Source organism: Mustelus asterias, unplaced genomic scaffold (genome assembly GCF_964213995.1).
Source record: "Mustelus asterias unplaced genomic scaffold, sMusAst1.hap1.1 HAP1_SCAFFOLD_948, whole genome shotgun sequence".
Classification (NCBI taxonomy): domain Eukaryota; kingdom Metazoa; phylum Chordata; class Chondrichthyes; order Carcharhiniformes; family Triakidae; genus Mustelus; species Mustelus asterias.
The window spans coordinates 16,780-43,605 of record NW_027590894.1 but is presented as its reverse complement, the minus strand read 5'-3'; the positions used below and the strand labels follow the sequence as shown (position 1 = coordinate 43,605).

The 26,826-nt window shown below is 43.5% G+C and overlaps 1 protein-coding gene across 2 annotated transcripts in view; it reads left to right on the top strand.

Annotated features, from left to right (window-relative positions):
- The window catches only part of LOC144487644 (uncharacterized), a 64,886-nt gene that overhangs the window by 25,722 nt on the left and 12,338 nt on the right, over positions 1-26,826 (top strand). The window contains exons 3-5 of one of the 2 annotated variants that reach the window (XM_078205721.1): positions 905-1,054; positions 8,506-8,910; positions 22,390-22,831. In XM_078205721.1, coding sequence (XP_078061847.1) covers positions 905-1,054; positions 8,506-8,516 — 161 coding nt within the window. In that variant the 3' untranslated portion in view covers positions 8,517-8,910; positions 22,390-22,831. Of the gene's footprint in view, positions 1-904; positions 1,055-8,439; positions 8,911-14,853; positions 15,004-22,389; positions 22,832-26,826 lie in introns of those variants that run through there. The other variant, XM_078205723.1, reaches the window with a different exon arrangement.

Here is a 26,826-nt window from a genome sequence, read left to right as displayed (position 1 = left end):
CAATGTGGTCTACTGATCCCCAGAACAAAGGAATACAATGGTAATTATATCTTTAGGCTCAGCTGCAAGTAATTAACATGCATAAATCAAGATTGCACACTCATTCAAAAGTAATCAATATCCAATCCTAACTAATAGTTCTGATCACTTCTTTCATTTCCCACAGTGTGTTTAACCAATTACAACTACTCTACACTTGCCTAATTACAATATCCAATCATTAACATGGCACATACACAGAGCTATATTATCAATAAATACATGCTTATGGTCCTGGACTGTCTGGCACCTGGGTACTTCTTTCTGGTACCAACCAAATAAACAAACTCAAAGTAACTCAGGGACAAAATTAAAAGGAGCAGCTCCCTAAAAGAAGGGGGAGCAGCTCGAACAAAAAACAAAGTCGAAAGAAAACTTAAAACATCAACTTAAAATGTGATTGCCGGAGTCTATTATACACCCCAGCCCCTGCGGTGCCCAGCGGGCACGGAAGGCGTCAACTGCACCCGCAGACACTGCATGTTCCCTCTCCAGGGACACCTGGCCATGAATATAGCCGCGTTAGAGGGGCAGAGAGTCGGGATGGACGACCCCATCAATTGCCCGCTGCCTGGACCTATTGATAGCTCGCCTTGCCAGGCCCAGGAGCAGGTTCACGAGGAAGTCATCCTCCCGACCCGCCCCCCTCCGCACCAGGCTGGCACCCTGGGTAGTGACTTATGACTCATATGAAAACACACTGCAGTCCTGGGCTGTTATAAGAAGGCAGTGATATATGCAGTTACAGCCTTTTTTGTTGTCCCTCAGAGCCCTTTGTTCATTGTTTTTGCAGCTGTACCTTGCAGCTCTAGCAGTCTCCCAGCCTTTGTTGCATTGAATAATTTTAACCGTTTCAACTTGCCAGGCCCCAGAAGATCACTGAAGACCTTCCTGAATTGTACTCTGGTCCCACTTAGTCTGACAGACAGGACGCCACCTGCCACTCCGAAGAAATCAAATTATTTCTGCAAACTCTTACCGCACCCCAGAAGATCCAGCAAGGCTTTGATGAATTGTGAGTCCACGCTTCCGTAACAGAATTCCGTATTGCTGCTCTTTACTCTTACATACTCGGTAATGATAGTCTGCCTACAGTCACATTAATGGCTAACAAATGCCCTTTAAATTAGCCTTGCCATGTCTCGCTACCACCTCCCGAATATACCTGCCCCCCCTAATTGGATGGCAATCAACAAGGACAAGTCACTAATTGGTTGCCTCATGCAAAGTTTTGCTGAATGCCATGCCATGCAACAACCTTGAGTGAAGTTGGGACCCAGGAATTATTCCAACATCAGTTTTGCAACCCAGCCGGTAATATCCAACCCTATAAGAATGGAACTGGCAATATTTATAAAAGAGAGTTTAGAGATGGGTGATGTGGACAAAGAAGGGGCACAGACAGTTCTTGGAGTGGCTGGAGCTCAAAGATTTTTTAAAACGTGTTAAATTAGTAGGATAGAACACTGGCAACCAAATTGTGGGAGGGAAATGGAAGAGAAAATCAGAAGTCAGATTAGAGAGATGAAGAGGAAAAACAATTATTGTTCTGGGAGGTCTTCATTACCCACTTATTAATTGAGACAAGGAGAGAAAAAAAAGGGAACTGAAATCCTCAAGTACTTGCAGGACTGAAGATTGGCCAATGCAGAGCTCATTTTTAAAGGGGAAACAGAACTAATTCAGGTAATTACAGCCCAGCTAGCATCACATCTGTGAGAGGGACATTTTTAGAGTGTCTAATTAAGAATTAAATTACTAGCAATGCAGATAAAGGGAAAATAGAATGGGCCAAGATTGATTTCAAAAGGAATGATTGTGCTTGACAAACTTCACAGAGTTTGTTGAGTCGGTTTCAGGTTTGGTCGATGGGGAATTACAGAGAACGAAGTGTAGACTTCAAATATTTTGACAATGTCTCTACAGGAGCTTTCTGTCTCGGAAGATGATTGTTTGAGCCGTGGTGGTCAACTCTGTGTTAAGTATTTCCTGGTGTGGCTTAGAAACCCCATTTGACATGGTAATCTCTGCTGCAATTGCTGTAGTGGAAGACCGAGAAGGTTGAGAAGTTGTACGATTCACTGGCCTCTGTTTTCTCTGGATCCTCCTCTTATCCAGCTGAGCTTTTTGGTTCTGTTCACCTTTTTCAATGCCCTTCCAAACAATCAGCTTCCAGAGGTCATGGAGGTTAGCGAGTGTCTCCCAGTTATCGGCGACAATATCCACCATCATCATATCTTCCTTGCGAGTGTCCTTGTACTGGAGGTATGGACACCTAACAGGCCGTGACCCAGTGGCCAATTCATGGTACAAATGGTCCTTGGCTATACAACTGTCATCCATCTGATAAAACAGCCAGTGCAATTGTTGCTAGTTTACCAATGTGCAGATGTTAATGGAATTGGTATGCTCCAGGTGGTTGTGGAGTCTAGAAATATGAAGGAATCAATAACCAGATATCTTTTGACACAGATCATAGTGGTAGCATGTATGAAGGGATCAATAAAGAAAACAGCTCAATTGAAAAGGCAGGAGAAGTCATCGGTGACTACAGTAAACAGTTGGAGAGATGGGTGGAACACTGCCTCTAGGGAGAACACTGTTATATAGGAAGTTGCAGATTCCATAGAAAGCCTACTTGTCGTGGAGCTACATACTGAATCTACAGTGGAGGATCTTTGGATGGCAACATCCTGGACTCTGACATTTGTCTTCCTGATGCCAATGGTCAAACCAAATCCCTTTCAGATGTCAGAGAGTCTGTTCATTTGCTGCTGACATGTTCCTTGGTATGGAATATTATTGCGGCATCATCAGCATGGAGCAACTCTCTGATGAGACCTTGATGCACCTTTGTCCTGGACCTCAGGTGAATAAGGCTGAACAGCTTTCCATCGGTTCTGGTATATGGGGAGACACTATCTGCAGAGGACATGAAGACAAATGTCAGCAACAAAGAGAAGAATATGCCAGAGTATTGGTTCCAGAACGCAACTTTGTTTGAATCCACTGTGGCTCTCAAAAGGTTCTGATGTTTCAACATCAGAGCTGACCTTGCCGAACATGTGATCATGGAAAGAGGAGATCACTTTGAGCAGCTTCACTCAACAGCCAATTTTCTCCAGCAGCTTAAATTAGACTGCTTCTGTTCACATAGCCGAGTGCCTTTCTGAGATTGATGAAGGTAAGGTATAGTGGTCTCCTTTGTTCATGGCAATTGTCCTGCAGCTGCCACACTGAGAAAGTCATGTCAATTGTCGACATTCTAGTTCTGAAACCACACTGGGATTTAGGATAGTGTTCAGCCAGGATCTGCAGGCTGACACGGACAAAATGAGAAAATACTTTTCCCACAATGTCTCAATAGTTGATGAATTCGCTGTGGTTGCCCTTGTTCTTGTACAGAGTCACAATCTTTGCATCACACATACCCTGGGGCACTGCAGTCTCCCTTCAGCTGACACAGAATCTCATACAGATGCTGCAGAGTACTGGTTTCCCATGCTTGATGAGTATGCCATCAGCACTTGGAGCCTAATCCGTGGCAAGCGAGTCAATAGCTCAATATCCAGCTCTGCCCATGACAGGTAGGCTTTCTATAGATTCTGCAACTTCCTGTATAACAACGTTCTCCTGAGAGTACCAACTCAAGGTAGTGTTCCGCCCATCTCTCCAACTGTTTATTGCAGTCATTGATGACTTCTCCTGTGGCTGAAGACAAGGCTGGCAAAAATACACTTTACACATTTGCCAGCAGATGGTGAAACATAATAAACCATTCATCGATGGTGAAGTTATCAAGGACGCTTCGACAGTTGCTGCTGACACCTTGGCCAAAGACTTTAAAAATAAAGATGAAATTATGACAGCTATCAAGAGCGAAGGGTGGAATTGTTGTCTGAGGACATCTCAGCAAATTAATGTCGACTTATCATGCTGTGAATGTTTCTCACTGCAGTTTGATGAATCAGGAGTTATGACAGATATGGTCCAGCTGATTGAATACAATGTGACCAAAAACAAAGACTCAACAACAAAAGTGGACTTTCTCACTCTTTTGCCACTCCACTCAAAGGGAGGACAAGAAGCGAGGATATTTACAACAAATTCAAAACTCATATGACTGAGAAAAACATTTCGATCAAGAAATTGGTTTCTTTCACACCGTGAAAGCGAGGTAGCAATGCAGGCTTTGTGGCACTTTGCACATATGATCCTGAGTTCTCCTTTGTCAATTAGAACTGTGTTATCTATCAACAAGTGGGAGCGAGCTGGGTTATTGACTTTTCTCATGTAATGACAGTCGTTGTCAAGATTGTCAACTCAATTCATGCCAAACATCTGCAAATTTGTTTGTTCAAATTGTTACTCGAGCTTCATGCCACCAATGGTGAGCTCATCCTTCATGCAGAGGTAAGGTGGTTAATTTGAGGAAAGGTCCTCCAGAGAGTTTTGGATCTGCTCCCTGAAATTGTCACCTTTCTTAAATTTGAGGTGTACAGCGACCTGTCAGATAATGCATGGGTTGCTAGACTTGATATTTCTTATGGATATAAGTGCAAAACTGAATGAACTGAATCACGGACTGTTAGGAGAGACAGAGACTTGTCACACATGATCAGTACAGAGAATGTGTTCAAGTTGAAACTGGGCCTGTGGTCCTCCCAAATAAAGACACAGCCACTGGAGTGTGGTGACGAGGGAATTACTGAGCACTTCCCAAATCTGGAGACAAGGTTCCATCCAAACATCTTTGTCCCCCTGAACAAATTGGAAAACAAATTCAACAGACAATGTCAGGAGTTAGACAAGATTAAACAAATCACTATGCTTGTCTCACATCATTTTCTTCAAGTGGACATTGGAGAACCGACAGCAAAATTTTGGCAGGTGTTTGAACAGAGCAGTGGCCTTGACGTAGAAATCATCACCATGCAAGATGACATAGAACTGAAAATTAGGTCAAGGGGCAAAGACTTTTGGGGATTTGTAAACAGAGACAAGTACCCTTTTCTGACATTCTGTGCACTCAAGGTGAAGGCATACTTTGGTTCACCTGTGAGATGGCTTTTTCCCAGATGAAAATGTCACTGATGCCATCTGATAGGCTGTATGAGACTGGCCATTTCAATCTACAACACAAACATCACAGCACTCCCAGAAAGTCAGAAAAGATGAGTGTTATGCACGGCATACATTTTAGGGGGTTTTCGTAAAGTCGAATTTTTAAGAGCAGATCTTGTGCTGCATTTAGATTCTGAAAGTGATCTTGTGCTTCAATAGGTTGGAGACCACTGTTGGAGAGTCCTGAGGATTGGGCATGTGTATCATAAACTTCAGTGCTTGCTTGAAACATGCAGTGCATACATTTCACACAGATCTTTTTAGATCTTTTGAGATTATTGCTTAAAATGCTAAAGGTTAAAGTTTATTTATTAGTGTCATAGGTGGGCTTACATTAACACTGCAATGAAGTTACTATGAAAATTCCCTCGTACCCACACTCAGGTACGCTGAGGGAGAATTTAGCATGGCCAATGTACCTAACCAGCATGTCTTTCGGACTGTGGGAGGAAACTGGAGCAACTGGAGGAAACCCACAGAGACACGAGGAGAATGTGCAGACTCCACATGGTCACCCAAGGTGGGAATCGAACCCGGGTCCATGGCGCTGTGAGGCAGCAGTGCTAACCACTGTGGCACTGCTGCCTCTGCTGTCTCCATGGCCGATTTGAATTCTGTGAACTTGAATTCATCCAAAATTTTACTGCCCGTTTACTAATGCAAGTTAAGTGTCACATCTATTTCTCGTTTGAACACTGACCTGCATCAGCTCCCAGTCTGGTAATGCCTTTATTTCAAAATTAATTTTCTTGTTTTCAAGAGTGAGGAGCGAGCAGGAAAATTGAATTAAAGCCCAAAATAAAACATGAGTGTATTGAATAGTGGAGAACTTTTGAACACAAGAAATAGGAGCAGGAGTACATCTCCAGGGAGGGAGATAAAGAGGGATTTTAAAACGTATTTAGAAAGGTGACGAACAATGGAGAATTGGAGCTGGGCAAGTATACATACATTACTAACAAGATGCGAGGAGCCTGAGGCATGCGCCTCACCTGGAATCTTGCACTGACGTCCTGTCTGAAAGTTACAGGCACTTAAATTAAGATTAACTCCTGGGTTTCCTCTTTCTGATTAACTGTGGCATGTCCTGCCAGAAACTTAACAACGCTGCTATTATATCATACCCTACAGATCTGCCTCAACTTTCCTGATTTTGACAGTGTGAGGTTGGACATTGCACAGAAAAGTTCCCTTACTCCCTTCAGAATTAGAACCATAGGTGCATTGATAAACTGAGTTTCATTAATAATGCTTGCAGGCTTTTCAAGTTAATGTCTAATTCAGCACCATTCTTTCTGACTGGTTGCTCAGTTGTCTTGTTAATTAAAATGCATCAGAACATAGCGATAGGAAGAGGATATTCAGCACCTCAAACCTGAACTCCATTTGCTTGCCTTTTCTCCATATTTTTTGATACTTGGGACAGGGTTTTCTGGCCACGCTCACCCTGAAACTGGAAAATCCTGCATAAGGTCAACGGATCTTTCCATGGTCTGCCTCTTGCCCACTACGATTTCTGTGATGGGCGGAACAGAAAAATCCACCTCCATGACCCAACAAAATGTACTAATTGCAGTTCTGACATTTTCAGTTGACCTTGCCCCTGCAGTCTTTTGCAAGGGAGAATTCCAGAATTCCATGAATCCTGGTATGCAAAGGGATTATTAACTGCACACTAACAAAAATGTAAGAACTATTTTCTTCAAATACATAAACAGATCCCCAGAGTCCCACTGGTGAACAATCGGAAAAAAGGGGATGGAGACTGAGGTTTCCAAATGTGCTGAGGAAGTATCACAGACACAAGAGAGTTGAGGAAAGCTGGAAAGGACCTACTGTAATGCTGTCATGTTGGCATTCTACATGTCTTCTTCAGTGGCATCCACTATCCCTCGAGGTTCTGCTGCAGGATTGAAGAATCGAGTGAGGGCTTGCACGGAACAGGCTAAACCTGTGTACCCATTTTGTGCAAGGGTCTTTAAACAGGCACAGAGTCTTCCTTGGCACATTAAAAGTGATCCAGTGCTGATTTCTGGTGGCCAGAAAAAGGCCAACAGCAAGGACTAACAAGGTGGCTATGCTGTTGACACGGTTTAGGTGTAATAGCCTGCACCCAGAAATTGGGATAAATTATGATACTTTTATGTGCAAAAATGAGGAAGACACAGACCAATTTCTCTTCTCGCGAATATTTTTACTGTAAGTGGGTCATGCCGAGTACCAGAATGTTGCACCAAGCCCACAATGTGAAAAAATGATGGCAGCTGAGTGAGGTGACTTTGTGCAAGCTGTCCCCAGCATACTCTCTAATTCAATCTTTTACTCTCGTTCTGTGCTCTTAAAACTTAACTCTAACACCTTTAAATTGTCCAATAGTGTTCTCTTTGCTGATCTTTCTCTTCACCCTGTCTGGAATCTGCAACACCATATTCTGCAGCCTCTCCTTTCCTTCTACTCTATGTACTCCATGAACGATTCAGAAAGGGTGTCAGTGCAAGGTTCCAGTGAGGCATTTGCTTTAGGCTTGTGCAACTTGCCTCTTGTTAGTCATGTATGTATACTTGCTCACCTCCAATTCTCCATTGTTTGTTTTGCGCACGGGAAACAATGCTTTTCACTCTATCCCAATAATAAATCAAAATGTGAATTCTGTTTGATACCACTGCTCTAAAGTTCTGACACTAATTCTGTGCCAAAGTCTGTAGTTTTTGTTACCCACAAGGAAAAATAAATTGCCAGCAAACATTTGGTCGATCTTCCTCAGCTGCAAACCCGCTATCCATTGCAAACACCACTGCAATGCCCAGGTTTGACGGTAATGTGTGTGCACTCTGCTCACAGGCAGCAGCTGGTCCCCAGGAGCCAGCCTACCGGCACGTGCCTCTTTCCCGCGGCAAGTGTCACCTGGCAACGAGCGTCACACAATAGCGTCGCCTATCCAATAGATAGCGGGGGGGGAGATTTTACTTCATTCTTTAAAAATAAGGGCAAAAGTAGGAGCAGAAACACCAGCACGTCTAAAGTACAAAATAAGTCACAGTAATTGTATTTGAAATGTTTACTTATTTCCTCCTGTGTGTGAATACTGTTATATTTTCTGGTCTCCCTCCCACACCGCCCCCCCCCCCCCCAAGTGTGGGTAATGGGCTGAGCCATTGTGACCGAGCAATGGCGCTGGGCAGGCGGTGACGGGGAGCCGGGACCATCCAGTTCAGTGTCGGCGCTGACCTGACACGTTGTGGCTTAACAATATTTTGCACTGTATTTTTTTAAAAGAAAGAAAAACAGTTTCGAGGAATCGGTTCGTGTTCCTCATCCTGACTCTCCGTTTCTCGGCTCCAGTTTCCCGGTGACATCGAGGTTGAATTGGGAGCTTCGCGTGTGTGCGGGCGCGCGCAGGCGCGTTGGCCGACCTGCCGAGCCGCCATGTTGCAGACTCTGTACGAGAGGTCGGGGCTGAAAACAGTGATTGAAACTTTGGCGATATGGTGCGGCTACAAACTCCTCTACGATTTCATGTACAACTTGCTGTCCTCTACGATTTCATGTACAACTTGCTGTCGTTCCCGTGGACCACGAACCTGGGCATCGTCATCTTGGTGATCGCGATTTTGCTAATAGTCTGGGGCCTCGTGGTCTTGATCATGAAATTCGTGGGCAAGTTCATCCAACGGGAGAAGGAGAAGAAGGAAGAATAGCTTACTGAAGTCGGTAAAATCGACGACTGCACACTATCCGCGCTGCAAGGTACGTGCCCGGTGTTATCCTGTTACTGAGTATTGGAATACCCCGTGTTTGTGTGTGACAGGGAGTTAATTGGGTGTTTGGGAGTCTTGTATTGTCCACCTCCCATTATCACCATCATCTGCTGTTGGAAAATATTTTGTTCATGTGCTTAATCACTGCAACGTACAATTTGTCCAAATTTACCTCTACCTTTTAACAGGTCGTAATTTTCTTGATTTAGGGAGGCGGCAAACAACGTAATTATTTGGAACATTTTTCAGTCTACCAGATTGTATCCTCCTGGTAAATTTCTATATCCCATTCAGCACATTAAACTTTATTCGCACCACTACATGCACAATGTGTACCATCTACAAAATGCACTGCAGAACTCATCAAGGTTTCTTAGTCAGCACCTTCCAAATTCTCAACCTCCAGCTCCGAGAATAACAAGGGCAGAAGATGCAGGGGAACACCACAATCTACAAGTTCAACTTCGTCAAGCAAAATCACGCCTTCGCACTATATCACCATTCTTTAATTGTCATGGGTAATAAATTCTGGCCTTGCATACAAAATTGCAAAGATTAGTGGAAAACGAGAGGGTTGGGAAATCTTTAAAGGCCAACAGAGAGCTGCAAAAAAACTATAAAGAAAAGTGAGATAGACTATGAGAGTAAACTAGCTCAGAATACAAAAACAGATAGCAAAAGTTTCTACAGATATATAAAAAGAAAAAGAGCGGCGAAGGTAAACATAGAGGCTAAGCAGGGGGATTTAATAATGGGAAATGAGGAAGTGGCCGAGGCATTGAACAGGTATTTTGTGTCGGACTTCACAGTGGAAAACACAAATAACATGCCCAAAATTGATGATGAGAAGGCAATGACAGGTGAGAATCTAGAAACGATCATTATCACTAAAGAAGCAGTGTTAGGTAAGTTAATGGGGCTAAAGGTAGTGTTATGGTTGAGGTTAGAAACTCTAATGTATTTTATGAAGCCCATCTGAATCATAAATGTTGTATCTTGAATTTGGCTAGGATAAACATGATATATTCCACTTCCACAGGGGGTGATGCTCCCTGGGTATGGGCATCCTGGCAGCGCCAGCCTCTTCCCCCTGGCACTGCCCAGGCGGAACCTTGGCACTACCCACCAGGCATGGGGCAGTGCCAACGGGTTGTGGCCTATTGTGGGCGGGACCATCGGTAGGGGTTGGCGAGGGTCCCACTGTCACTCTGGATTGGAATCTGGTTGGGACTGGAGGGAGGTCAGTGATTGGGGCGGGCTGGAGGGGGGTGGTTTGCCAGAGGCGTTTGCCTCCCAGGGGTGTCTGCCTCCCGTGGGGGGTGGTCTGCCAGGGTGGGAGGGGTCTGGAGATTGGGGTGCTCCCGGACTGGGGAAAGTTGAAGCTGGCCTGGAAATGTTCATGGAGGCTGTAATCAGGCCGTGGAGTGTTGGGGGGCAACATTGCAAGGGTCCCAGGTTGGCCAGCGATCGAGCTGGCCAGCAAATGGGAGGCTGACAGATCGGGGTCCCTGCGCATGCACAGAGGCCTGGAACTGTCCGACTCTGACGTGAATTGGCCCCGCCCCCCGAGCTTTTAATGATATTCATGATTGTGACCTCTGCAGTGCACAGAGTGTGGGAGATTCGAGTCTGAACTCCCACTCGAAAAACAATCGTTATTTACATCATTGTTCCCGCCAATTCAGCACTTAGTATTTTTTTGGGAGAATTGGGCCCAATGATTGAATTTTACTTTGAGTTTTAGGGAGAGAATGGGTCTAAAATTAATATTTTAAACTCAAGTGAAAGCAATTATGAAGGCATGAAAACAGAGCTAGCTAAAATGAACTTGTAAATAAGGTTAAGGGATAGGTCAATAGTGACGCAGTGACAGGCATTTAAAAGAATATCTCAGAATACACAGAATAGACAAATTATAATGAGAAATAAAAATTCCAAGGGGAAAAGTTAAAGATAGGATCAACCTGAAAGAAAAAACATATGATTGCACAAGATGGAAGTCAGACGATTGGACAGAATATAAAACACAGCAAAGAATGATTAAGATTAATAAAGGAGGGAAAAAAGTACGAGAAAAAGCGAGCAAATAAGATCAAAGCATGAAGATTCTCTGTAAATATTTAGAGTTAACTTTGAGCATTGGTCCTATAGAAAATGGGTCTGGAAAATTAATAATGATAAATGAGGAGATGGCAGATGAGTTGAATGGACATTTTGCACCAGTCTTCATAATAGAGAATAAAATAATAACATCCCAGATATCGCTGTAAATCAGGAAATGGAAGGGAGAGCGAAATGCAGGAAAATTACATTCACCAGGGAAGTGGCATTGAGCAAATTGCTGGAGCTGCGGTTGACAAGTCCCTGGGTCCTGATGGATTTCATCCGAGGATCTTAAGAGAAATGTCTAGTGAGATAAGTGATGCATTGGTTTTAATTTTCCGACATTTAGTGAAGGTTCCATTCATTTGGAAAATAGTGAATTCAAAAAGGGAGGGAGACAGAAAGCAGGAAATTACAGGCAGGTTAGCCAAACATCTGCCACAGGGAAAAAGTGAGAAGCTATTATTCAAGATATTAAAGCAGGGCGTTTAGATTAATTCCAGGTAGCCAGGCAGAGTCAACATTTTGAGAGAGGGAAACCATGTTTAATCAATTTATTAGAGTTCTTTGATGAAGTAAGATGTGCTGTGGATAGAACATAGAAATACTACAGCACAGTACAGGCCCTTCAGTCCACAAAGTTGTGCCGAACATGTCCTTACCTTAGCGATTACGAGGCTTACCTATAACCCTCTATCTTACTAACTTCCATGTACTTATCCAAAAGTCTCTTAAAAGACCCTATCGAATCCGCCTCCACCACCGTTGCTGGCAGCCCATTCCACGCACCCACCACCCTCTCAGTGAAAAACTTACCCCTGACATCTCCTCTGTACCTAATCCCCAGCACCTTAAACCTGTGTCCTCTTGTGGCAACCATTTCTGGCCTGGGAAAAAGCCTCCGACTATCCACTCGATCAATACCTCTCAACATCTTATACACCTCTATCAGGTCACCCCTCATCCTTCGTCTCTCCAAGGAGAAAAGGCCGAGCTCACTCAACCCATCCTCATAAGGCATGCTCCCCAACCCAGGCAGCATCCATGTAAATCTCCTCTGCTCCCTTTGTAAGGCTTCCACATCCTTCCTGTCATGAGGCGAACAGAACTGAGCACAGTACTCCAAGTGTGGTCTCACCAGGGTCTTATACAGCTGCAACATTATCTCATGACTCCAAAACTCAATTCCTCGATTGATGAAGGCCAGTACACCATACGCCTTCTTAACCACAGCCTCAACCTGCACAGCTGCTTTGAGCGTCCTATGAACTCGGAACCCAAGATCCTTCTGATCTTCCACTCTTCCAAGAGTCCTAGCATTAATATTATATTCCACCATCCTATTTGACCTGCCAAAATAAACCACCTCACACTTATCTGGGTTGAACTCCATCTGCCACTTCTCCACCCAGTCTTGCATCCTATCAATGTCTCGCTGTAACTTCTGACATCCCTCCACACTATCCACAACACCTCCAACCTTTGTGTCATCAGCAAACTTACCGACCCATCCCTCCACTTACTCATCCAGGTCATTTATTTTTTTTAAAAATCACAAAGAGTAAGGTTCCCAGAACAGATCCCTGGGGCACTCAACTGGTGACCGACCTCCATGCAGAATATGATCCATCGAAAAAGGGAACCGGTGGATACTGGACCTAAGAATTCCAGAAGGCATTTGATAAGGTGTCACATTAAAAGTTAATGCGGAAAATAAAAGGTGATGGTGGGGGTAAGGAGGGAAGTGATGTTAAATATTGGCTTGGATAGAAAATTGGCTGGCTCACAGTAAACAGAGGGTAGGCATAAATGGGTTATTTTCTGGTTGGTAAGATGTAAAGAATGGTGTGCCACTGGGATCAGTACTGGGGCCTCAAGCTTTTAAATTGCCCAAATGGCAAACATATAGTCATAATGACATAGAACTTGACCTCTTGAATTCATGATGGCTTTTGTAGTGTTCAATTGTTTTATTAATTTTCAGTGACCCCCAAGTCCATCAGGACCCAGGAATTTCAAATCAATTTAAAATTTGTATAAATTACTTGGATGAAGTGACCAAAGGTATGGTTGCTAAATATGCTGATGATACAAAGGTAGGTAGGAAAGTGAGATGTGTGGAGGATATAAGATGGCTGCAAAGAGATAAAGATGGTTTGTGCGTGGGCAAAGATCTGACATGGAGTACAATATGGGAAAATACAAAATTGTTCATTTTGATTGGACGAATAAAAAGAAACATAGTACATAAATGATGAGATTGCAGAGCTCAGAGATACAGAGGAATCTGGTGTCTTAGTCATGGTTCACAAAAGATTAATTTGCAGGTACAGCAGGTAATTAGGACAGCAAATAGAATGTTATTGTTTAGTGTGAGGTGAATCGAATACAAAAGTAGGGATGTGATGCTTCAACTGTACAGGGCATTGGTAAGATCACATCTAGAACACTATATGCAGTATTGGTCTCCTTATTTCAGGAAGGATGTAAATGTATTGGAAGCAGTTCAGAGAAGGTTTGATGAAGTAATACTTGAAGTGGGAGGGTTGGACAAGCTCAGCTTGTGTCTGCAGGAGTTTAGAAGAATAAGAGGCAGCTTATTTGAAGCATATAAGATTCTGAGGGATCTTGACAGGGTGGATGTGGAAAGGATGTTTCTTCTTATGCAGGAATCTAGAACTTGGGGGTCACTGAAAATTAATAAAACAATTGAACACTACAAAAGCCATCATGAATTCAAGAGGTCAAGTTCTATGTCATTATGACTATATGTTTGCCATTTGGGCATCTTGCTCACCTTGCGTTAGGGAGAGAAACAAACTATTCAGCTATTCCATTCTTCACTCCCTTCAAGACACCAGATGAAGCTTTTTGGAATTTTAAAATGGCCTTTATTCAAGCTGTAGCTCAGCAAACAGCTTTCCACAATGTGGTCTACTGATCCCCAGAACAAAGGAATACAATGGTAATTATATCTTTAGGCTCAGCTGCAAGTAATTAACATACATAAATCAAGATTGCACACTCATTCAAAAGTAATCAATATCCAATCCTAACTAATAGTTCTGATCACTTCTTTCATTTCCCACAGTGTGTTTAACCAATTACAACTACTCTACACTTGCCTAATTACAATATCCAATCATTAACATGGCACATACACAGAGCTATATTATCAATAAATACATGCTTATGGTCCTGGACTGTCTGGCACCTGGGTACTTCTTTCTGGTACCAACCAAATAAACAAACTCAAAGTAACTCAGGGACAAAATTAAAAGGAGCAGCTCCCTAAAAGAAGGGGGAGCAGCTCGAACAAAAAACAAAGTCGAAAGAAAACTTAAAACATCAACTTAAAATGTGATTGCCGGAGTCTATTATACACCCCAGCCCCTGCGGTGCCCAGCGGGCACGGAAGGCGTCAACTGCACCCGCAGACACTGCATGTTCCCTCTCCAGGGACACCTGGCCATGAATATAGCCGCGTTAGAGGGGCAGAGAGTCGGGATGGACGACCCCATCAATTGCCCGCTGCCTGGACCTATTGATAGCTCGCCTTGCCAGGCCCAGGAGCAGGTTCACGAGGAAGTCATCCTCCCGACCCGCCCCCCTCCGCACCAGGCTGGCACCCTGGGTAGTGACTTATGACTCATATGAAAACACACTGCAGTCCTGGGCTGTTATAAGAAGGCAGTGATATATGCAGTTACAGCCTTTTTTGTTGTCCCTCAGAGCCCTTTGTTCATTGTTTTTGCAGCTGTACCTTGCAGCTCTAGCAGTCTCCCAGCCTTTGTTGCATTGAATAATTTTAACCGTTTCAACTTGCCAGGCCCCAGAAGATCACTGAAGACCTTCCTGAATTGTACTCTGGTCCCACTTAGTCTGACAGACAGGACGCCACCTGCCACTCCGAAGAAATCAAATTATTTCTGCAAACTCTTACCGCACCCCAGAAGATCCAGCAAGGCTTTGATGAATTGTGAGTCCACGCTTCCGTAACAGAATTCCGTATTGCTGCTCTTTACTCTTACATACTCGGTAATGATAGTCTGCCTACAGTCACATTAATGGCTAACAAATGCCCTTTAAATTAGCCTTGCCATGTCTCGCTACCACCTCCCGAATATACCTGCCCCCCCTAATTGGATGGCAATCAACAAGGACAAGTCACTAATTGGTTGCCTCATGCAAAGTTTTGCTGAATGCCATGCCATGCAACAACCTTGAGTGAAGTTGGGACCCAGGAATTATTCCAACATCAGTTTTGCAACCCAGCCGGTAATATCCAACCCTATAAGAATGGAACTGGCAATATTTATAAAAGAGAGTTTAGAGATGGGTGATGTGGACAAAGAAGGGGCACAGACAGTTCTTGGAGTGGCTGGAGCTCAAAGATTTTTTAAAACGTGTTAAATTAGTAGGATAGAACACTGGCAACCAAATTGTGGGAGGGAAATGGAAGAGAAAATCAGAAGTCAGATTAGAGAGATGAAGAGGAAAAACAATTATTGTTCTGGGAGGTCTTCATTACCCACTTATTAATTGAGACAAGGAGAGAAAAAAAAGGGAACTGAAATCCTCAAGTACTTGCAGGACTGAAGATTGGCCAATGCAGAGCTCATTTTTAAAGGGGAAACAGAACTAATTCAGGTAATTACAGCCCAGCTAGCATCACATCTGTGAGAGGGACATTTTTAGAGTGTCTAATTAAGAATTAAATTACTAGCAATGCAGATAAAGGGAAAATAGAATGGGCCAAGATTGATTTCAAAAGGAATGATTGTGCTTGACAAACTTCACAGAGTTTGTTGAGTCGGTTTCAGGTTTGGTCGATGGGGAATTACAGAGAACGAAGTGGAGACTTCAAATATTTTGACAATGTCTCTACAGGAGCTTTCTGTCTCGTAAGATGATTGTTTGAGCCGTGGTGGTCAACTCTGTGTTAAGTATTTCCTGGTGTGGCTTAGAAACCCCATTTGACATGGTAATCTCTGCTGCAATTGCTGTAGTGGAAGACCGAGAAGGTTGAGAAGTTGTACGATTCACTGGCCTCTGTTTTCTCTGGATCCTCCTCTTATCCAGCTGAGCTTTTTGGTTCTGTTCACCTTTTTCAATGCCCTTCCAAACAATCAGCTTCCAGAGGTCATGGAGGTTAGCGAGTGTCTCCCAGTTATCGGCGACAATATCCACCATCATCATATCTTCCTTGCGAGTGTCCTTGTACTGGAGGTATGGACACCTAACAGGCCGTGACCCAGTGGCCAATTCATGGTACAAATGGTCCTTGGCTATACAACTGTCATCCATCTGATAAAACAGCCAGTGCAATTGTTGCAAGTTTACCAATGTGCAGATGTTAATGGAATTGGTATGCTCCAGGTGGTTGTGGAGTCTAGAAATATGAAGCAATCAATAACCAGATATCTTTTGACACAGATCATAGTGGTAGCATGTATGAAGGGATCAATAAAGAAAACAGCTCAATTGAAAAGGCAGGAGAAGTCATCGGTGACTACAGTAAACAGTTGGAGAGATGGGTGGAACACTGCCTCTAGGGAGAACGCTGTTATATAGGAAGTTGCAGATTCCATAGAAAGCCTACTTGTCGTGGAGCTACATACTGAATCGACAGTGGAGGATCTTTGGATGGCAACATCCTGGACTCTGACATTTGTCTTCCTGATGCCAATGGTCAAACCAAATCCCTTTCAGATGTCAGAGAGTCTGTTCATTTGCTGCTGACATGTTCCTTGGTACGGAATATTATTGCGGCATCATCAGCATGGAGCAACTCTCTGATGAGACCTTGATGCACCTTTGACCTGGACCTCAGGTGAATAAGGCTGAACAGCTTTCCATCGGTTCTGGTATATGGGGAGACACTATCTGCAGAGGACATGAAGACAAATGTCAGCAACAAAGAGAAGAATATGCCAGAGTATTGGTTCCAGAACGCAACTTTGTTTGAATCCACTGTGGCTCTCAAAAGGTTCTGATGTTTCAACATCAGAGCTGACCTTGCCGAACATGTGATCATGGAAAGAGGAGATCACTTTGAGCAGCTTCACTCAACAGCCAATTTTCTCCAGCAGCTTAAATTAGACTGCTTCTGTTCACATAGCCGAGTGCCTTTCTGAGATTGATGAAGGTAAGGTATAGTGGTCTCCTTTGTTCATGGCAATTGTCCTGCAGCTGCCACACTGAGAAAGTCATGTCAATTGTCGACATTCTAGTTCTGAAACCACACTGGGATTTAGGATAGTGTTCAGCCAGGATCTGCAGGCTGACACGGACAAAATGAGAAAATACTTTTCCCACAATGTCTCAATAGTTGATGAATTCGCTGTGGTTGCCCTTGTTCTTGTACAGAGTCACAATCTTTGCATCACACATACCCTGGGGCACTGCAGTCTCCCTTCAGCTGACACAGAATCTCATACAGATGCTGCAGAGTACTGGTTTCCCATGCTTGATGAGTATGCCATCAGCACTTGGAGCCTAATCCGTGGCAAGCGAGTCAATAGCTCAATATCCAGCTCTGCCCATGACAGGTAGGCTTTCTATAGATTCTGCAACTTCCTGTATAACAACGTTCTCCTGAGAGTACCAACTCAAGGTAGTGTTCCGCCCATCTCTCCAACTGTTTATTGCAGTCATTGATGACTTCTCCTGTGGCTGAAGACAAGGCTGGCAAAAATACACTTTACACATTTGCCAGCAGATGGTGAAACATAATAAACCATTCATCGATGGTGAAGTTATCAAGGACGCTTCGACAGTTGCTGCTGACACCTTGGCCAAAGACTTTAAAAATAAAGATGAAATTATGACAGCTATCAAGAGCGAAGGGTGGAATTGTTGTCTGAGGACATCTCAGCAAATTAATGTCGACTTATCATGCTGTGAATGTTTCTCACTGCAGTTTGATGAATCAGGAGTTATGACAGATATGGTCCAGCTGATTGAATACAATGTGACCAAAAACAAAGACTCAACAACAAAAGTGGACTTTCTCACTCTTTTGCCACTCCACTCAAAGGGAGGACAAGAAGCGAGGATATTTACAACAAATTCAAAACTCATATGACTGAGAAAAACATTTCGATCAAGAAATTGGTTTCTTTCACACCGTGAAAGCGAGGTAGCAATGCAGGCTTTGTGGCACTTTGCACATATGATCCTGAGTTCTCCTTTGTCAATTAGAACTGTGTTATCTATCAACAAGTGGGAGCGAGCTGGGTTATTGACTTTTCTCATGTAATGACAGTCGTTGTCAAGATTGTCAACTCAATTCATGCCAAACATCTGCAAATTTGTTTGTTCAAATTGTTACTCGAGCTTCATGCCACCAATGGTGAGCTCATCCTTCATGCAGAGGTAAAGTGGTTAATTTGAGGAAAGGTCCTCCAGAGAGTTTTGGATCTGCTCCCTGAAATTGTCACCTTTCTTAAATTTGAGGTGTACAGCGACCTGTCAGATAATGCATGGGTTGCTAGACTTGATATTTCTTATGGATATAAGTGCAAAACTGAATGAACTGAATCACGGACTGTTAGGAGAGACAGAGACTTGTCACACATGATCAGTACAGAGAATGTGTTCAAGTTGAAACTGGGCCTGTGGTCCTCCCAAATAAAGACACAGCCACTGGAGTGTGGTGACGAGGGAATTACTGAGCACTTCCCAAATCTGGAGACAAGGTTCCATCCAAACATCTTTGTCCCCCTGAACAAATTGGAAAACAAATTCAACAGACAATGTCAGGAGTTAGACAAGATTAAACAAATCACTATGCTTGTCTCACATCATTTTCTTCAAGTGGACATTGGAGAACCGACAGCAAAATTTTGGCAGGTGTTTGAACAGAGCAGTGGCCTTGACGTAGAAATCATCACCATGCAAGATGACATAGAACTGAAAATTAGGTCAAGGGGCAAAGACTTTTGGGGATTTGTAAACAGAGACAAGTACCCTTTTCTGACATTCTGTGCACTCAAGGTGAAGGCATACTTTGGTTCACCTGTGAGATGGCTTTTTCCCAGATGAAAATGTCACTGATGCCATCTGATAGGCTGTATGAGACTGGCCATTTCAATCTACAACACAAACATCACAGCACTCCCAGAAAGTCAGAAAAGATGAGTGTTATGCACGGCATACATTTTAGGGGGTTTTCGTAAAGTCGAATTTTTAAGAGCAGATCTTGTGCTGCATTTAGATTCTGAAAGTGATCTTGTGCTTCAATAGGTTGGAGACCACTGTTGGAGAGTCCTGAGGATTGGGCATGTGTATCATAAACTTCAGTGCTTGCTTGAAACATGCAGTGCATACATTTCACACAGATCTTTTTAGATCTTTTGAGATTATTGCTTAAAATGCTAAAGGTTAAAGTTTATTTATTAGTGTCATAGGTGGGCTTACATTAACACTGCAATGAAGTTACTATGAAAATTCCCTCGTACCCACACTCAGGTACGCTGAGGGAGAATTTAGCATGGCCAATGTACCTAACCAGCATGTCTTTCGGACTGTGGGAGGAAACTGGAGCAACTGGAGGAAACCCACAGAGACACGAGGAGAATGTGCAGACTCCACATGGTCACCCAAGGTGGGAATCGAACCCGGGTCCATGGCGCTGTGAGGCAGCAGTGCTAACCACTGTGGCACTGCTGCCTCTGCTGTCTCCATGGCCGATTTGAATTCTGTGAACTTGAATTCATCCAAAATTTTACTGCCCGTTTACTAATGCATGTTAAGTGTCACATCTATTTCTCGTTTGAACACTGACCTGCATCAGCTCCCAGTCTGGTAATGCCTTTATTTCAAAATTAATTTTCTTGTTTTCAAGAGTGAGGAGCGAGCAGGAAAATTGAATTAAAGCCCAAAATAAAACATGAGTGTATTGAATAGTGGAGAACTTTTGAACACAAGAAATAGGAGCAGGAGTACATCTCCAGGGAGGGAGATAAAGAGGGATTTTAAAACGTATTTAGAAAGGTGACGAACAATGGAGAATTGGAGCTGGGCAAGTATACATACATTACTAACAAGATGCGAGGAGCCTGAGGCATGTGCCTCACCTGGAATCTTGCACTGACGTCCTGTCTGAAAGTTACAGGCACTTAAATTAAGATTAACTCCTGGGTTTCCTCTTTCTGATTAACTGTGGCATGTCCTGCCAGAAACTTAACAACGCTGCTATTATATCATACCCTACAGATCTGCCTCAACTTTCCTGATTTTGACAGTGTGAGGTTGGACATTGCACAGAAAAGTTCCCTTACTCCCTTCAGAATTAGAACCATAGGTGCATTGATAAACTGAGTTTCATTAATAATGCTTGCAGGCTTTTCAAGTTAATGTCTAATTCAGCACCATTCTTTCTGACTGGTTGCTCAGTTGTCTTGTTAATTAAAATGCATCAGAACATAGCGATAGGAAGAGGATATTCAGCACCTCAAACCTGAACTCCATTTGCTTGCCTTTTCTCCATATTTTTTGATACTTGGGACAGGGTTTTCTGGCCACGCTCACCCTGAAACTGGAAAATCCTGCATGAGGTCAACGGATCTTTCCATGGTCTGCCTCTTGCCCACTACGATTTCTGTGATGGGCGGAACAGAAAAATCCACCTCCATGACCCAACAAAATGTACTAATTGCAGTTCTGACATTTTCAGTTGACCTTGCCCCTGCAGTCTTTTGCAAGGGAGAATTCCAGAATTCCATGAATCCTGGTATGCAAAGGGATTATTAACTGCACACTAACAAAAATGTAAGAACTATTTTCTTCAAATACATAAACAGATCCCCAGAGTCCCACTGGTGAACAATCGGAAAAAAGGGGATGGAGACTGAGGTTTCCAAATGTGCTGAGGAAGTATCACAGACACAAGAGAGTTGAGGAAAGCTGGAAAGGACCTACTGTAATGCTGTCATGTTGGCATTCTACATGTCTTCTTCAGTGGCATCCACTATCCCTCGAGGTTCTGCTGCAGGATTGAAGAATCGAGTGAGGGCTTGCACGGAACAGGCTAAACCTGTGTACCCATTTTGTGCAAGGGTCTTTAAACAGGCACAGAGTCTTCCTTGGCACATTAAAAGTGATCCAGTGCTGATTTCTGGTGGCCAGAAAAAGGCCAACAGCAAGGACTAACAAGGTGGCTATGCTGTTGACACGGTTTAGGTGTAATAGCCTGCACCCAGAAATTGGGATAAATTATGATACTTTTATGTGCAAAAATGAGGAAGACACAGACCAATTTCTCTTCTCGCGAATATTTTTACTGTAAGTGGGTCATGCCGAGTACCAGAATGTTGCACCAAGCCCACAATGTGAAAAAATGATGGCAGCTGAGTGAGGTGACTTTGTGCAAGCTGTCCCCAGCATACTCTCTAATTCAATCTTTTACTCTCGTTCTGTGCTCTTAAAACTTAACTCTAACACCTTTAAATTGTCCAATAGTGTTCTCTTTGCTGATCTTTCTCTTCACCCTGTCTGGAATCTGCAACACCATATTCTGCAGCCTCTCCTTTCCTTCTACTCTATGTACTCCATGAACGATTCAGAAAGGGTGTCAGTGCAAGGTTCCAGTGAGGCATTTGCTTTAGGCTTGTGCAACTTGCCTCTTGTTAGTCATGTATGTATACTTGCTCACCTCCAATTCTCCATTGTTTGTTTTGCGCACGGGAAACAATGCTTTTCACTCTATCCCAATAATAAATCAAAATGTGAATTCTGTTTGATACCACTGCTCTAAAGTTCTGACACTAATTCTGTGCCAAAGTCTGTAGTTTTTGTTACCCACAAGGAAAAATAAATTGCCAGCAAACATTTGGTCGATCTTCCTCAGCTGCAAACCCGCTATCCATTGCAAACACCACTGCAATGCCCAGGTTTGACGGTAATGTGTGTGCACTCTGCTCACAGGCAGCAGCTGGTCCCCAGGAGCCAGCCTACCGGCACGTGCCTCTTTCCCGCGGCAAGTGTCACCTGGCAACGAGCGTCACACAATAGCGTCGCCTATCCAATAGATAGCGGGGGGGGGAGATTTTACTTCATTCTTTAAAAATAAGGGCAAAAGTAGGAGCAGAAACACCAGCACGTCTGAAGTACAAAATAAGTCACAGTAATTGTATTTGAAATGTTTACTTATTTCCTCCTGTGTGTGAATACTGTTATATTTTCTGGTCTCCCTCCCACACCGCCCCCCCCCCCCCCAAGTGTGGGTAATGGGCTGAGCCATTGTGACCGAGCAATGGCGCTGGGCAGGCGGTGACGGGGAGCCGGGACCATCCAGTTCAGTGTCGGCGCTGACCTGACACGTTGTGGCTTAACAATATTTTGCACTGTATTTTTTTAAAAGAAAGAAAAACAGTTTCGAGGAATCGGTTCGTGTTCCTCATCCTGACTCTCCGTTTCTCGGCTCCAGTTTCCCGGTGACATCGAGGTTGAATTGGGAGCTTCGCGTGTGTGCGGGCGCGCGCAGGCGCGTTGGCCGACCTGCCGAGCCGCCATGTTGCAGACTCTGTACGAGAGGTCGGGGCTGAAAACGGTGATTGAAACTTTGGCGATATGGTGCGGCTACAAACTCCTCTACGATTTCATGTACAACTTGCTGTCGTTCCTGTGGACCACGAACCTGGGCATCGTCATCTTGGTGATCGCGATTTTGCTAATAGTCTGGGGCCTCGTGGTCTTGATCATGAAATTCGTGGGCAAGTTCATCCAACGGGAGAAGGAGAAGAAGGAAGAATAGCTTACTGAAGTCGGTAAAATCGACGACTGCACACTATCCGCGCTGCAAGGTACGTGCCCGGTGTTATCCTGTTACTGAGTATTGGAATACCCCGTGTTTGTGTGTGACAGGGAGTTAATTGGGTGTTTGGGAGTCTTGTATTGTCCACCTCCCATTATCACCATCATCTGCTGTTGGAAAATATTTTGTTCATGTGCTTAATCACTGCAACGTACAATTTGTCCAAATTTACCTCTACCTTTTAACAGGTCGTAATTTTCTTGATTTAGGGAGGCGGCAAACAACGTAATTATTTGGAACATTTTTCAGTCTACCAGATTGTATCCTCCTGGTAAATTTCTATATCCCATTCAGCACATTAAACTTTATTCGCACCACTACATGCACAATGTGTACCATCTACAAAATGCACTGCAGAACTCATCAAGGTTTCTTCGTCAGCACCTTCCAAATTCTCAACCTCCAGCTCCGAGAATAACAAGGGCAGAAGATGCAGGGGAACACCACAATCTACAAGTTCAACTTCGTCAAGCAAAATCACGCCTTCGCACTATATCACCATTCTTTAATTGTCATGGGTAATAAATTCTGGCCTTGCATACAAAATTGCAAAGATTAGTGGAAAACGAGAGGGTTGGGAAATCTTTAAAGGCCAACAGAGATCTGCAAAAAAACTATAAAGAAAAGTGTGATAGACTATGAGAGTAAACTAGTTCAGAATACAAAAACAGATAGCAAAAGTTTCTACAGATATATAAAAAGAAAAAGAGCGGCGAAGGTAAACATAGAGGCTAAGCAGGGGGATTTAATAATGGGAAATGAGGAAGTGGCCGAGGCATTGAACAGGTATTTTGTGTCGGACTTCACAGTGGAAAACACAAATAACATGCCCCAAATTGATGATGAGAAGGCAATGACAGGTGAGAATCTAGAAACGATCATTATCACTCAAGAAGCAGTGTTAGGTAAGTTAATGGGGCTAAAGGTAGTGTTATGGTTGAGGTTAGAAACTCTAATGTATTTTATGAAGCCCATCTGAATCATAAATGTTGTATCTTGAATTTGGCTAGGATAAACATGATATATTCCACTTCAGGTGTGATTCAAAAAATCCAAGGAAGCTTTTGTGGAACAAAGTTTATTTTAGAACATAGTTAACGTGTATAGTAAGAAAATTAGCTAGAATTTTTTCAATTGCAAACAAGAAACAAAACAACCGCTATAATGTATAAAACCCTTAACAAAGATATCTAATGTGTTCCAATCAAACCAAAACCCTTGCCATAGAGAAAACCCTTTAAACATGTTCAGCAAAGTCTACTGCTCACGTGATAAGGGAGATTGAGTCCTTTGGTTGAAGTCTGCAGCTCTCTGGATTTATTCTGCACACTTTGAAGACAAGGCAGCTTCCCAAAGCACCAGAGAGACTCTGGTCCAGCCCCAACAACAGCAGATATTCACCCTTCAGGAAAACAGGAGAATTTCCAAAGAAAACAAAACCGAGAGAGAGAGAAAACAATTCCTTTTATCTTGCTGTCTCTTCTAAAACTAAAACTCAAACCTGCAGCTCTGAACTGAAAAGTAAAAAACCGTCCAAAAACACATGACCATCCTCATAACAATGCAGGATTGCAAAGCTAATTCCAAAGCAAACACCACAAACAACCCCAATGAAGACACTTGAGCAATAAAAGGACATTTCCAGTCAAGCCGGCAACAGTGACGTCACTGAAGCTGCGAGCTAAGAAACCACTGAAGCTGTGAAAGCTGCAGAAGTCATGTTTTAAAAAAAAACTTTCTTAAAGGTACACTAGCATCACAGTAGACAAGTCTCCTGGCCTTGAAGGAATGCATCCCAGGATACTAAAAGTGACGGTGGTGGAAATAGCAAATGCACTCGTGGTAATTTATCAAAATTCGCTGGACTCTGGGGCGGTTCCAGCAGATTGGAAAGCAGCAAATGTGACGCCACTGTTTAAAAGAGGAGATAGAAAAATGGTGGGTAACTATAGGCCAGTTAGCTTAACTTCTGTAGTGGGGAAAATGCTTGAAGCTATCATCAAGGAAGAAATAGTGAGACATCTGAATAGAAATTGTCCCATTGGGAAAACACACGATGGGTTCATGAAAGGCAGGTCACACTTAACTAATTGAATGAAATTCTTTGAGGACATTACGAGCATAGTGGACAATGGGGAACTGGTAGATGTGGTGTATCTGGATTTCCAGAAGGCATTTGACGAGGTGCCGCACAGAAGGCATTTGACGAAGTGCCGCACAAAAGGCTGTTGCATCAGATAAAGATGCACGGCATTACGGGTAATGTATTAGCATGGATAGAGGATTGGTTAACTAACAGAAAGCGAAGAGTGGGAATAAGTGTGTGTTTTCCTGGTTGGCGATCAGTGACTAGTGGTATGCCTCGGGGATCAGTGTTGGGACCGCAATTGTTTACAATTTACATAGATGATTGGGGACAAAGTGTAGTGTGTCAAAGTTTGCAGATGACACTAAGATAAGTGGTAGAGCAAAGTGTGCAGAGGACACTATAAAAGTCTGCAAAGAGATATAGAGAGTTTAAGTGAGTAGGCAAGGGTCTGGCAGATAGAATACAATGTTGGTAAATGTGAGGCCATCCATTTTGATAGGAATAACAGCAAAGTGGACAATTATTTAAATGGTAAAAAATTGCAGCTTGCAGAGGGACCTGGGTGTCCTTGTACATGAATCACAAAAAGTTGGTTTGCAGGTGCAGCAGGTAATTAAGAAGGCAAATGGAATTTTGTCCTCGAAAGCTAGTGGGATGGAGTTTCAAAACAGGGAGGTTATGTTGCAGCTATATAAGGTGCTAGGGAGGCCACACCTGGAATACTGTGTACAGTGTTGGTCTCCTTACTTGAGAAAGGATGTCCTGGCGCTGGTGGAGGTGCAGAGGAGATTCACTCGGTTGAGTCCGAGTTGAGAAGGTTGGCTTATGAGAAGAGACTGAGTAGACTGAGATTATACTCTTTGGAATTTAGAAGAATGAAGGGGGGTGTTATGGAAACATATAAAATTATGAAGGGAATAGATAAGATAGAAGTAGGGAGGTTGTTTCCACTGGGGGGTGAAACCTGAAAATAAGGGGGAGCAGATTCAGGATTGAGTTGAGGAGGAACTTCTTCACCCAAAGGGTTGTGACTTTGTGGAATTCCCTGTCCAGTGAAGCAGTTGGGACTACCTGATTGAGAGTTTTTAAGGCAAAGATAGATGGATTTTTGAACAGTAAAGGAATTAAGGGCTGTGGTGAGCGGGTGGGTAAGTGGAGCTGAGTCCATGAAAAGATCAGCCATGATCTAATTGAATGGCGGAGCAGGGTTGAAGGGCCAAATGGCCTACTCCTGCTCTGAGTTCTTGTATTCTTTTTAAAAATCAATATATTTTAGCCTGAGTTCCTGCACAGATTCTGCAGATTCCAGACTATAGCCAGTACACATGGTTGCATACCCATGGTTCATGGAATCATAGAATCCATACAGTGCAGAAAGAGGTAATTCAGCCCATTGAGCTTGCACTGGCAACATCCCACCCAGGCCCTATTCCTGTCAGCCCCATTGCCAAATTCCTTGACATTCAAGGGACAATTGTGCATGTAACCTGCACATCTTTGGACCGTGGGAGGAAATTGCACAGACACAGGAAGAATGCGCAAACTCCACAAAGACAGTTACCCAAGGCTGGAATTAAACCCAGGTCCCTGGTGCTGTGAGGCAGCAGTGCTAACCACTGTGCCACCATGCTGCCCACATAGAAACATAGAAGATTGGAGCAAGAGGAGGCCATTTGGCTCTTCGAGCCTGCTCCGCCATTCACTAAGATCATGGCTGGTCATCCAACTCAATAGCTTAATCCTGCTTTTTCCCCATAGCCTTTGATCCTATTTGCCCTGTTGTAGGGAAATATCCCTTACCAGTGCAGAATAGAAGTTGAGTCGCAAATCAAGGTTCAAAGCGTGTCTTTATTGTACAATTACTGGGATCCCAGGGAGACCCCCGTAGCCAGCTC